The sequence below is a fragment of the Callospermophilus lateralis genome, chromosome 4 (assembly GCF_048772815.1).
Source record: "Callospermophilus lateralis isolate mCalLat2 chromosome 4, mCalLat2.hap1, whole genome shotgun sequence".
Lineage (NCBI taxonomy): Eukaryota > Metazoa > Chordata > Mammalia > Rodentia > Sciuridae > Callospermophilus > Callospermophilus lateralis.
The window spans coordinates 13646347-13660289 of NC_135308.1; the positions used below are offsets into that span (position 1 = coordinate 13646347).

A 13943-nucleotide genomic window follows, 5' to 3' on the forward strand; every position below is an offset into this window, starting at 1 on the left:
AACAACTCACTACTCCTCAGACTTCTAATATGTACAGATGCCTAGAACAGCAAATTCAACACTTAAAAGTCAAAATGAAGTTGCCACATTTTCAAATCATGAGGCAGATCTGTTGCCAATGGGAACTTCCCAATTACCACCTCCCTCCTAAGCTCCAACTGGGCTGGCCTCTGCATCCATGCAGGCGAAAGAGGAATTCCCTCTGAGGCAGTGGTCCGTCCGTGAAGGTGAAGCTCTTGAGTTAATAATATGGGTGTGCATGAAAAGGGAAGCACCCTACTAGTTCATATTTATTTTTCAATCTGTTGAAGATTACATTTTTTTTTTAATCTCCTCTCCTAAACTTAGAAACCCACTAACTCTAAGTCAGTACTCTACTCCAAGACAAAGGATATTTTAAAGGAATGACAGGAACTACAGGGAATGCTAAAATTAAAATTGTAATAGATTAATGTGAGTTAGATAAAGTAAATCTTCCAGTCTTTTTTGGGGGTGGTGGTGGTGGTGGGGGTGGTGTGCTGGGGATGGAACCCAGGCCTTGCACGTATACTGTGCAGGAGCTCCATCTGTCTACCACTGAGCTACCCTCCCAGCCTCAGAGTGTCATTTTCTGCTACCTCTTGAAAGCAGTTTGAGAAAAATAAAACAGAAAAGACGAAATCATTTTAAAACAATAACAACAATGATGATGATAAATATAAAAAGTTAGAATCCAACATTTAAGGAATTGGTTCTTTGGTAAAACTGGACCCTAACTCTATCAGGAGTCGGTCCTGACATTCAATCTAGAATCTTGATTGCTAATGGTTCCTCCTTCTTGAGCCTATTCTAAATCCATCTGAGTCAACAGGCAGGGTTGAGAGTGAGACTTAACAAGAACCCCTAGCACTTTTCCCATTCATACTCTTTTCAGGAATATTCTTGGTTTGAGGAACATTTCCTAAGAACAAAAACAAAATAGATGTTGATTTTAATTAACAACAGTGGACAGTTTTTCTAAGGAAGGATAGAAAAACTCAGGCGATGGCAATGAACCAGCACTCCTGTCGTCATGTGAACACAGCCTCTGGGCTGCAGCTGTGGCACCACTAAGAAAGGCTTCTGGAGAGACTGGCTCCCCAAAGTGGCTAAAGAATCTCACATTATCAATATGATAATAATAAATCAATTCACCTAGTGAACCTGGAGATTAGCTCCCCTTGAAGCCAGAGTTCTGAGGAGGGGGCTCCACAGTGCCTGAGGCTGGCCCATAGTGTTAAAGTCAAGTTCATCCATCCATGTTCTGGAGAGAATTAGAGGAATTTATACTGAGTTCAATACAGGATTCTACTTCTGATGTCTGGGGCTGGGGAGGAAGCAGTAACCAAGACAGCGCCACTCAAATTCCACCCGCAGCAATACCTTCGGCCATGCCCCAAGTTTTTGACCTTATAGTCGGGTGTTCCCCGGTACTCAAACTTTTATTTATGTAATTACTAAGTCATAAATTTTGCCTGCACTCATTCCATTTCTGACTACCCTTGTCATGGTAAAGCATAAACTACTGCACTCTAATTCTACAGGTCGGCTTGCCACACTGCGTCAGTCGTGACCAGAGGAGGTGAGTGCGCAGTCTCCCCTCCAACCCCCACATCTTGACAATGTGCTTCTAGGGAGGGATCTGAACAGTCTCTTAGAAGGGAGCTGGGAAAGGGAGGTGGAAATCACAGCAAAAATAATTTGTTTTCTCGCAGATCTTCTGCTCCTCCATTCTGTTAGCATTAAGCCGCAAGAGAAGGTCCAGGCAACCGAACCTTCACGGGGGCTCAATTGGGCAGCCAGGACACAGGAGCTGCACAAACCGACACCGGGTGTCCCAGGAGAACAAGCAGGGATCACGAGAGGAGATCCATCCCTGGCTGCTTCCTATCACACTCAGGATGGTCCTTGCCTCTCTCCTGCACTACTCACCTGCTGACCTTAAGTTCTCTTTGAGAGAATAGGCAACTCAACAGACTGGGGTGGGGGTGGGGGGTCCCTTGTCTCCTGTCCCTTCTCTGTAAGAAAAGAAGAACCCGCTTCACAGGCCTCAGGCCCCAAAGTATAGATTCACCTCCTGATGCTTCTTTCTTTCTTCTTTTTTCTTCATCTCCTAATATTTCTAACCAACTTATGACCACGAGCTCTATTTTTACATTGCAGGGTGAAAGACTGAAAATCTCTCAGTGCTGCTTCCAAGAGAAAGAGTCCAGAATGAGTGGAGAGGAAAAGGGAGTCTTGTCTTGTGCACAGCCTTCAGGTTCCAGGGCCACCGTGAAGAAGGGGGCAGGGAGGGTTGAGGCACTACCTGGAAAACGTCACCAGGGCAGCTTCTTCCTAGGACAGAGCACTTTAAATACAGTTGATATCTGGAGCAGGCAGACGGCTGTTATCAGTTTAATCCAATTGCCTCCTCCGTGGAGCTTTGTGGAGGCCGCGTCCTGTGGCCAGAACCCGACCTGCAGTCCCACTGGCTCTTGGCAGGGCCCTATCCGATCTGGATCTGCCCCGAGTACATAGTGAGGAGGAGCATGATGGTGAAGCCGGTCAAGAGGCCCAGGTTCTGAATGACAAAGGGGATCATGACGCTGCCCTTCCTTTCATCCTCCTGGCAGACCTCATTCATCTCAGGAAACTGAGAAAAAAGAGAGAAAAAGAAGAGATCTGTGATTCCTCCTCAACCTCAGAGTCCAGGGCAGGACAGTGATGGAGACACACGGCAAATCTGCTGACAGGAGATTCCCAGCCACAGCAGCTGGAACCTGAATACGACAGCCTTCCTCCACGGCTCACCGTGACTTTACCACTATACACCTGGCCCTGGATTTGGGGGTAGGAGCTGGCTAGCGGTCAATGCCTTAGGGCTGCGGGCGTGGCTGCACGGCCAAGCACAGTGCCAGCAAGCACAAGGCCCAGGGTGTCATCCCAGCACCACTTCAGGACACAAGAAAAAAAGAAACTCTGATAAAAAGAAAAACCCTTTTTATTGTGGACATAAAACCACTTAAAAATATCTTTTTTACTGACAAATCATTGTTACCACCTCTATGGGAAACCATAGAAAATGGGAAACCTTGAAAATGGAACTACAAGGTGGCTGGGATTGATTCAGGACCTCGTGCTGCTGGGCCAGCAAAGCAGGTGACCACTGTGGGACCATTAAGGAATGCCAAAGCATCCTACCCACGGCGCAGGCTCCCCACAAGAGAGACTGTCTACAGCGTTTCCCTGGGGTGAGTCTGGATGGTAACGGCCACTGCTCTCACCACCTCGCCAAAAACATTATTCTCAAAGAATACGTAAAATAAAACAGTATATAAAGTAAAGCATCTCCTTCACACATGCTGATATGTAAGGGATATGTAAAGAAAAGTAATTCAGGCAAACAGGCCAAAGAGCACCTCAGGCCAACAGACCAGGGAGGGAGCTCAGGCTCCAAGGCTGTGCACAAGGTGCAGCAGAGCAGGCGGGGACTGACACCTACTGTGTCCTACTAACGTGGGACACAGGGCAATGTACTTCTGGACACCACAGATAATGGAAGAAAGCTAATAAAAGCCTAAAAGCAGGGGTCAGCCAGGGTGGCTCACACACAGCCATAATCCCAGCCACTCGGGAAGCTGAGGCAAGAGCACGGCAAGTTCAAAGCCAGCCTCAGGAACTTAGCAAGACCCTGTCTCAAACAAACAAACAAACAAACAAACAGGCTGGGAATGTAGCTCAGGGGTAAAGCACCCCTGGGTTCAATCCCCAGTACCCAAAAAAGAAAAAATAAAGCCTAAAACCATGTATCTACTTTTTAAAGGCTAGTTTTTATTATTATTATTTTTAATTGTTCATAGACCTTTACTTTTTATGTATTTATATGTGGTGCTGAGGATCGAACCCAGTGTCTCACACGTGCTAGGCATGTGCTCTATGACTGAGCCACAACCCCAACCCATGTATCCGTTTTAAGCTAATAATTCTAATTCTGAAACTAAAGTATATACTCTCATTGAGCAATACCATCACTGAAAAGAACATTTACAAAGAGCATGCAACATGTAGAAACATCCATGATGTGTTAAGTAAAAGAAATCAGGATACAGTCACTTAGATATACATTGAGATAAAAAAAGAAACAGTGTTAATTATAATTATGAGGTAGAGAGATTATGAGTAATTCTTCTTTCTTCTTTTTATTTATCTATATATACCTATTCTATAATACTTAACTAAGGACCCTAGATTGACCCTAGATTTTCTTTAATGACATCCTAACAGCAACATTAAGTTTTCTGGCCTTAAAATCTCTCGTCATGTCATAGGTTGGTGTGATTGTACACACCCAGAGTCCTATAGTCCCAGCTACTCAAGAGGCTGGGGCAGGAGGATTGCTTGAGTCATCGAGTTTAGGAACAGCCTGGGCAACACAATGAGACCCTACTGGGGGTGGGAGGGTGGTAGATCTAATGCTTCCTTAAAACCCACTAATCGCATACTTAAGTAGGTGAATTGTGTGGTATGTGAAGACACCTCAATAAAGCCATTATTAAAAACTAACTTATGTCCCCCTAGCTGTTCTCTATTCATAATTTGATAATCTGGCCCATTTTGCCTCTAAGGTATAAACTACGGCAGACTTACCATGTCAGCCAGAGCAATATATAAGAACATTCCTCCAGCCAGGGCAAAAATCCAGTTGGCCGAGAAGTGGCTGCCGGCCAGGATGCCAAAGGCCAGACCCACGTAGCAGCAGCAGGCAGAAAGGAAGTTGAAGAACAGAGCCTGCTGGATACTCATCCCAGCATTGAGCAGGATGACAAAGTCTCCTACAGAGGGGAGAACAGGAAGGGAAAGGAAGTTGAGTTGGGAGACAGAGAACATGGATGAGTCAGAAGGCTCAGCTATGGATGAAGGCTGGGTAAAACTCAAGACAGCCTCAGAATCAAGACTGACCGTCGACATTCTGTTCAGGAGCTGCCCCATCTGCCAAACTGGCCATGCACACCAGCCAAGACGCTGGAAACCACATGCAGGATTTTGAAAGTAGATGACCAGCTAGTGATGGCCCCATTTCTTATGATTGAAGGTGAAATACAAAGAACTTCCTTCCTTACAACTATAGTGAGTTGTCTTTTTCAGAAATGAAATTGTGAGGAAGAAAAGTCGCAAGCCAATGGCAAAGCCAAAATTGGACCATTTGAGCCTCCAGAATCCTGGCTTTCTACACTCTCCCTTGATAAAACCAAGCACCTCCCAAGCTCGGCCTCGTCCACCGATCCACCTGTCAGACTTCTAACACACTCCTCTGCCTTTGGAAGAGTCTAGGGTGTAAGAGATCACCCTCGCTGAGCCCTGGGAACAGTGAGCAGCACATGGTAAGCCCTTTCTGCGTCTTGCCTACCTCACGGCGACTCTTTAAGGTAGCTGCTATTACCAACCTTGGTACGGGATGAGCTACAGGGAGGCGAATTTCCCTGTGAAAAACTTCATCGTTCTAAGCTGCTGTTGGCTTATTGTTAGGATGCGGGGGTTAGAGTCCACACGGCTTGCGGGTGTTAACGGATTACAGAGCGCACTGAGTGGCACCGGGGGCTATGAAGTGGGGCTGCACCAGTGACCAAGGTGGCACCCAGGCTCCAGGGGATGTGTGCTCACCCAGCTCGTGTGGGAACTCCTCACAGAGGATGGCCACCGACGTGCTGATGCCTTGGAAAGCAGACACAGTGAAGGAGGCACCTATGGCCAGGCCGTCGATGAAGTTGTGGAGGCCGTCACTCAGGGTGATCATCCAGGCCAGGGTGCCGATGTCAGAGTAGCGGACACCCTTCAGCCAGTAACAGGCACTTTGGGAAGCCTGGAGGTCCTATGAGAAAGCACATCCCACGACCCGTGGGTCACGGGGAAGACCACACGCTTTCAGCATGAGCCTGACTCGCCAAGGCCTCTGCCTCTGAAGGCTCCCCAGCAGCTGGCGGCCACAGACCTGCACGGAGAGCGAGCCCACGATGACCTTCCCGTCCATTTCCGGGGCCTTGCCATCGGGCTCACTGTTGCGGTGCTGAGGGATCATGTGGTCCAGATCCCCATTCTGCAGCTTCTCTGTCACACCCTCCTCCTGGTCCTTCTTGGAAGGAAGTGTCTCCGAGGCAAAATGGTTATGTCCGTGATGATGCTGGTGGGGTGACAGGGGAGGGGTGAGTGTGACCCTCACCAAGCCCCCTGAACACCTACTCCAAGTGAGTGCTCCAAGCTCTGCAAAGACCTCACTGCGGTCACCCAAGGAAACCAGGGCAGGCCACGCACAGAAGTGTGGGAATTGTCACCTGTGGCAGCACCATGTGCGAGGCTAAGGCCTGTCCCCGAGGTGCCCTCCTTGCACTGAGGGGCCGCTGCTCAAGGCACTCAGAGCCCCTCCTCTGTCACGAGCATTTCTGCCGACTCTGCCACCGTGAGGGAACAACCACATGCCGGATGTGGAAGGTCATCTTTCTGGATCTGCGCTACGCTAGTCCTATTCTTTACTGTCAGACATCAGATGTTTGGGAAATAATCCAGAACAAAGCAAAAGGGATAAACTGCTGCTGTAGTAAAGGGCTCACTGGCCAGACCCAGTTTCCAGTAGGGCTGCCACCGTGGCTAATATCCTCATGAGGTGAGCCGGGCTGATCTCCTTAGGGCACCTGTGGCTTCAGACAGATCACATCACTGCACTGGTGGAGCCACACCTGCACCAACAGCCTCCGCTCTCTGAGGTGGGTGCGTTCCCTCGGACATTTTTTTTTTAAACTGATGATTGGCCTTACCTCATTTTTCTGCTTAAGAAGCATCTTTAAGATCTTCTCTGTGAAAAAGAAAAGGTAGAAGCCCCCAAACACCATTGCAGACTTGGGGACATAATAATCTTCCAGAGGATTGAAGCCAAAAGCCTGTGGACCCAGGAAAATAAAATGAGTTTAAGAAAATAAATATCTCCACTGGTTCCCTCTCATCTCTTAACTACTTCCCTGACTCTAGGAAAGAGACATCCGGGAATACCTCCGCTGTCTGCCCTTCTCTTGCCATCGACTAATCTTGATGTTCCCCTGATGTGACATCACCAGCCTTGCCAGGTTCTTTCTTGCTCATCTTCCCAAAAGACAATCTTTAGGATTTTAATCTTAGGAAGAGTAGTCCTGGATATGGTTTTCTACTTTTTTTTTTGAGACTAGGTCTTGCTCGGTTGCCCAGGCTGGCCTTGAATTTGGGATTCTCCTGCTTCAGTTTCCCAAGTAGCTGGGACAATAGGCATGTATCACATGGTTTTCTACTCTTAGTTAGGTATGCCTTCATTTCTCCTAGCACTTAGTTATAAGAGCATCCTGTCAGCGCATTCCATATTTAAGAAGAAGACGCCTGTGTTTATTTTCATCTTATTTAACGTCCCCAGCTGATTTGTCTGCAAACAGAACAGGAAGTGGTGGAATTATGCTTTCTAAAAGGGAAATCCATTCCCCAGTTGAGCAGCAAGAATTGCAGCATCTTCTTAACCACAAACCTCATGGGGACCACAAAGCCAAAAAAGCCGCCAACACCCTGTAGGTGTTAATCTTGGGAGCTTTTGAAGCTTGGCTCTGTGGCACACGCCTTGATCCCAGCTAATTGGGAGGCTGAGGCAGAAGGATCTCTTGAGACCAAGAATTTAAGACCAGCCTGGGCAATATAGTGAGATCCCTACCAGTTTAGGGATAAGTAAATAAATATTTTAAAAAAACAACGACAAAATTGTGCTGGGAGGGTTTCTGAGACAAGGTCTTGCTTTGCTCCCCAGTCGGTCTTGAGAGCGCATGCTCCAGTGACCTTCCCGCCTGGGTCTCCAAAGTAGCCTGGAGTACAGGTGTGCACCTCCACGCCCAGCTGGGGAAGGGGAATTGTTCTGGGTTCTTCCTGAAAAACCTCACTTATTAAGGAGAAGGAGAAAGAATCCATTGGAAAGAGGACAGGAGCAGAAACCAGAATTCTCTTTCAAGTTCAGTTCTTGGTTTATGGTGTCAAAGTGTTCAATGACTTGCTCCTCAGTCTCCTAACTAGAAGCAGGAGGCCTTGAAGAAACTCCAGTCCCCCTCAGGTTCAGGTTGCATATAGGAGCCAACCTAGGGAAGGGGAACCCTGGCTGTTTAAAAGGTGCTTTTCCTTGAGGTTTTAAAGGCACCATACTCAATCATAAGCCTCTAGTGTTGTTTTCTTTCTTTGGTGGGGGTACCAGGGATTGAACTAAGGGGCACTTGGCCACTGAGCCATATCCCCAGCCCTATTTTGTATTTTATTTAGAGACAGGGTCTCACTGAGTTGCTTAGTGCTTTGCTTTTGCTGAGGCTGGCTTTGAACTCGCGATCCTCCTGCCTCAGCCTCTTGAGCCGCTGAGGTTACAGGCATGTGCTCACCACACCCGGCTCTATGTCGTTTTCTAAGAGACATACGTTCTGTAGTAGAAGTAGCACATCTGGTCAGCTCTCTGGGAGAGGCGAATCACTGAGGGAAAAGTGAAGTGAAAAGAAGCGACTACCACCTCTCCACACTAAGCCAGGGAGGACGGCAGTATTCAAAAGCCTGACTTCGAGGGTCAGCAAACCTGGCACATAGGCTCAGGGTAGGTGCTCTCGTGCAGGGTCAGATTCCATGGGTTAAACAATACTAGCTCTGGAGCTGGGGCTGGGGCTGAGTGGTAGAGTGCTCGCCTAGCACACATGAGGCACTGGGTTCAAACCTCAACACCACCTAAAAATGAAATGAACATATTATGTCCACCTACAACTAAAAAATAAATATTAAAAAAAAAAAAACAATACTAGCTCTATAGATCTCAGATTTACTCCACTAGGAACACAAAACAACATTTTAGAAAACAAAGTACTATAAGAAGCATGTGGAGTCATCCTTTTGTTCTGTGGGCCTGTCAGACCACCTACGCGAGATGTCTTGTGCTTATTGTAATTAATGGGTCTGTTGAAGAGACTGCACCCAGGCAGATGAGGCATCTGCGAGAGGGCCTACCAAATCTTACAAGTACTAAGCACCCTTCTCTAACGTGGAGGATTTTTCTCATTTACCTAGGTAAGGGACAAAGCTGCTGTCAGGGATGGGAAACTCGACTGTTCTGTTTAGATTGTGTCTGTCCCCAAACTCCCTCCTGAGAACTCATGTTTTTACTAAGACCCATGGATTCTGTCGACGTGTTTATACCACTCTGCACCGAAAGTACCAAATGGAGAGCCATAAAGTGACACAGCTAAACTACATCTTTTCACTTAACAGTTGGAGCACTTTTCCTGGCACCAGGCACTTTACAAATATTATCTCATGTGACCCTTCCATTCTCTTGAGGTCAATCCTATCGTCTTTCCTATTTTACATGAGGAAACAGGAGCAGAGAGGTAAGCGGCTTGCCCGAGGTTGTAGAACCTGGAGACGGTGCAGCAGGGTTTGAACCTAGATCTTAACTTTTAACGCTGCGCAGCCTCTCCTACCTCTTACCTAAGTCCTGGCTTGACTTTCCCAAAGGAAAGGCCCCTGAGAGCCCCTCCCTGCACCTTCCATGTAATCGGAGGTCCTCCCACTGTGCCCACTGTCCCCCCCAAGGAGACAGGCGCACTCCAGGTACAGGGGCTCTGGCTCGCCATACCTCAGGGATGAGCTGGAAGAGGGCGTTGGAGTAGAGGGTTCCAATCGCCAGAGCTATGAAGTAGAGCAGCAGCCGCTTGTAAAAGGTCTTCTTCATGAAGGGCACCACACTGGCCCCCATGAGGGAGCAGAGGGAGATAACGGTGACACAGAGGAGACCGTATCCCCACACTGCCAGCCCGCCCGGGACAGGGAGCGGGGCAGCCACCATTTAGGGGAGGAGGTGATAGGGAAAGTTGTGGATATTAACAAAGGAAACAAAAAAAGAAAAATCAGAGAGACAAGTAGGGAGGGAGAGAGAAATAGAAAATCTGTTAGTGATTCGAGTCTTTGATGAAAATTTCTTTCAATCAGTGCAGAGAAATGAGAAGGAGCTCGAAGTGGCCTTGGAACCCTGTGACTCCAGCCCCTGCTGTCTTTGGTGGCCTGAGTCATACCTGCCAGCTGGTGTGTCTGGCAGGAAGTGCAGGGTGCTACCTTGTCACATGTCCTACGTATGCTCAGGTCCATCAGACTTTGGACTTGAGGACCGACTCTCTTTAACAGGACATACCAGACAAGTGGAGGGACCTGCACATTATGCTGAGCGTTTGCCTCTGCATATCCAATCTGTGTCACAGAGGCACACGCAGCACAACCTGGAGGTGGTGCAGTCTGTGCAAAATACACAAAGTCATGCATACGTGCAGGGCAGGAGGGAGGAAGAACAAGACCCGATGCCTATAGTATTCCGTCTCTGCACTTCAGCAGTTTTTAATTATTTCCATTTGCTTGAAAAGGGACCTGGACGTAGAGAACAGAGTTCCAGAGTCACCCCGTCACAAAAAATACTCCCTGTCACATTTCTCAGTCAGACACACTCCGAGCTGGGTCCAGCCCCAGGAGAGGGCCGGGCAGAACTGTGCCAGGATGACACTCCCCCGTGAGCCAGGGGCGGAGCATGTTCAGGGACAGCAGTTTCATTCAAACAGACAATGAGGCATTTGATTTCAAATCTTTAAAAAATTAATAAGTTTCACTTCTAGAGCTGAAAAAATAGCCCAAGATGAGGCCTCCCCTGAAGAGCTTGCCAAATCCATGTGAAATTCTGAGAGGGCATCAAGGTGGTCTCAGAATCAGGGACGAGGATAAGGTGACCCACGCACAACATCCCATCTGGCGTCCGCTCCGGACCCGTCTTTCAGTTGGGCCGGTGGGGAAGCTGCTGACAGGGACTGTGTGTGAAAGGCAGCTTCTGCCACCCCAAGGTGGGGCCAGGTACACACCAGAGTCCCTGACTGAGCTGAAAAGGCGGGAAGACTGTCAACTTGGGCTTATTTTTATAGCTCCTCAGGGATGACAATTAAGAAACAAAATCACCAAACATTTCAAAACAGTCAAGTAAGGGTACCAGGAAGTCCGTCCCAATCAGGAAAAGGTCAAGATGCAAGGCACAAAGGATGCGGTGCCCTTCTGTTTATTTTATATTTTTAATTGTATTTGTTCTTCTCAAATAGTCTTTGTTCTACCTTTGGCTCTATACCCGGCACAAAAGATGGCCTGAGGACAAACAAGGATGGCCAACACAGCACATGCCCACCTCAGTCTCATGGATAACTGGTGCCACACCCAAGTGCCCCCAGGGTTCCCTCAGAGGAGGCAAGGTAGGCAGCACCGAGAACAGGGACCAGCCACCAGCCACAGATCCCCGATGGGACGGGCCGCAAACAGGAGGAGCCTTGCATCTGACGTCACCTGAAGAGGCCAGAGGCGAACCTGAGTGCCCGGAGGAGAGAAAGAAGGCCCCTGAGAGCTAGAGTGAGGAGTCACTGGTGGCCCTTGGTAAGAGGAGGCAGTGCTGGGAGCCTGGAGCGTGGTGGGGCACGGACATCAGCCAGGAGGGCTTGGCGGTGGGGAGGACGCGCGCCTGTTCTACTGCACCTCTGGAATGAGCTGGAAGAGCGCGTTAGAGAGCAGCGTTCCAATGGACAGGGCGATGAAGTAAGTGAGCACACGGCTGAAAAACGCTTTCTCCGTGCACGGCAGGACGAGGGCTCCCAGGAGAGAGGCCAGGTTAATCAGTGAGACGCTGAGGAAACCAAAGCCCCACACTGCGGAGGAACAAGAACAGACGAGGGCCTCCGTTACTGAGGGCCGGCACGCCAGCGGCCGCCTGGGCCTGCTCCCACTCGGGGGTAACCTGGGCAGACAGAGCTCGAGCAGCTGTTGGGTCCACCGCTGGCTAGGTGCTGTGAAGAAGCCTTAGGAAAAAAGTCAAGGTTGCCACCCAAAAGGAGCTTACCGTCTAGAGGGAGAGCCTGAAGAGACAACATGGGAGACTCAACACGAGTCAGCCATGACAGCAGGGAGCAGGGAGAGACAGCAAATGGCAGGGGCCAGGTTGGGTGCCACAGGCTGGCACTGTGGGACTTCAGGACAGTCAGGGGCCCACGGCTGTGTGGCCCTCAGTCTGCGGCCAGCCTGCTGTGGCTGAAGCAGAGGCACTGGGTTGGGGGTGGAGGGTAGAAAGATGAAGTGGGCCAAGCAGGTCTTAAAGGCTGGCGCTCCAGAGGTCAAAAAGGAAGACATCCACAGGCCCCGAAGCCCCGCACTCTGCGTGTTGGCCAGCACCTGCTCAGTACCTGGCAATGTGCCAGACCAGCCTGTGAACCCAGGGACTCTCAGCACATCGTCACTGTCCTGGGCCCCGGAGCAGGTCACACTGCATGCCCCACTCCAGCCTCGGCCTCCCTCACCTCGCCTTGCTCACCTTCGATGGCACTCGGCTTCCCCTCCGCTGTCTGCTCGTTCTCTTCATTCTCTTGGTTCTCAGAGGTACAGGCCCCAGCATCCAGCTGCTGGAGAATGGTGGGGCAGAACTCCTGGAGCTCACTCCTCCCGATCCGAGACTCCTCGCTGAAATTGTGAGCAGCAAAGAGGTCTCCAGAACTAAAGCACTGAAACAAGAAGAAGAGTCAGAGAGCCTCTTAGAACCCAAACCCCACACCCCGCCTGCCAAGCAGCCTCCAAAGCCTGCCCAGAGATAAGACAAAAAAAATAAAAAACAAAAAAAAACCCCCCGACCACACCAGGAAAACTGCAGACATATCTCTAGGGATGGAGCAAGAAGTCCCTAAACTTGAAAATCTGATCAGCTATCTTAGAGACTGGCCACCAGGAAAGTCACAGGTGCTAAGCTTACCTAACTACAAATGGGGTTGGGGAGATATTTCAGGAAACAAGATTCCAATCGCTGGGACCAGGGAGTGATTTGTGATTCTATTTGCATAACTAAAGATACCAACTATCTGTATCACAATAGCCCAGAGAGCTATCAAGATCAAGATTCCAGAGTACTGGTATGCGTAGGGGTGGGCTCCTTTGAAACTTGTGGTGCTACCTGGGAAGACAAAAGCCTGGGGAACTTTAGTCTCCTTAACCTCAGAGGCTTGTCCTCAGCCTGCAGGATGAGCTGAGGAAGTCAGGCAAGGAAAACCTAAGTTTTCAAAGCTGGCTGCAGAGCAAGCATGGGCTGGTCAGCAGACACAAGCACAAGCCACCTGCAGGAGGACTGCAAGTGATTCTCACGTACTGTTCCTGGGAAGCGCTGCTGTTTGACTTCTAATTATACTTTATACATGTAGGCGTCAGTCCTTTTCCGAGTTTGGTTTTACTCAGGTCTATTTCTGAGATTTGGCCCTCTGGGTGTGCTGACAACACCCAGTTCTGGGCCTATAATGCTGAGGGATAGACTCTGGTGACCCCAGGACACTGCTGCTGCCTGGCAGGCCCTGAGACCCACATGGCAGGCCTTCAGGCTCAGGCTGTCCCATGGCACATTCAGCCTCCTCACTGACTCAGACATCGACCGCACTCTGAACCCAGGTCACATGGTCCTCTTCGTCCCTTCTCACTCCACACCTCAGGCCTGAACCTGCCTTTGCTATTCCAGCACACTCGTCACCCCATCTCCTTTCTGAACCCCACGACTACTCTCCAGCCCACAGAATATGATGTCACTCTCATCCAGCTCCCTGTGTCGGTAGCACACTCCTTAAATGTGACTCCTGCTCTCTTTCCCACAGGACTCAGCACAGGGAACAGAACAGATATATATAAAGACCCTGTGGCTGGCTTAGATTCATTCTGCCACAAATAGCCTCAGGCTCTGATTAGCCAGAACCAAGAGCCCGAAGACCTCGCTTCTGCAAGTTCTAGTCCAGGTCCCTCCAGGAACTCATGTGGGACCGGAATTCTCTCCTTTAAAATAAGATAATTCCCCCTGCCCCTAAAGGACTGTG

The 13943-nt window shown here is 49.3% G+C and overlaps 1 protein-coding gene across 2 annotated transcripts in view; it reads right to left on the reverse strand.

The window, feature by feature from the left end:
- Positions 1–496: 496 nt before the first annotated feature.
- The window catches only part of Slc39a14 (solute carrier family 39 member 14), a 45918-nt gene continuing 32471 nt past the window's right edge, over positions 497–13943 (reverse strand). Inside the window, exons 3-9 of one of the 2 annotated variants that reach the window (XM_076853603.1) lie at positions 12413–12599; positions 9665–9834; positions 6810–6932; positions 5990–6178; positions 5662–5869; positions 4648–4832; positions 497–2653 (exon numbers count right to left, since the gene is read on the reverse strand). In XM_076853603.1, the coding sequence (XP_076709718.1) occupies positions 2507–2653; positions 4648–4832; positions 5662–5869; positions 5990–6178; positions 6810–6932; positions 9665–9834; positions 12413–12599 (1209 nt within the window). In that variant the 3' untranslated portion in view covers positions 497–2506. Of the gene's footprint in view, positions 2654–4647; positions 4833–5661; positions 5870–5989; positions 6179–6809; positions 6933–9664; positions 9835–11583; positions 11754–12412; positions 12600–13943 lie in introns of both variants that reach the window. The other variant, XM_076853604.1, reaches the window with a different exon arrangement.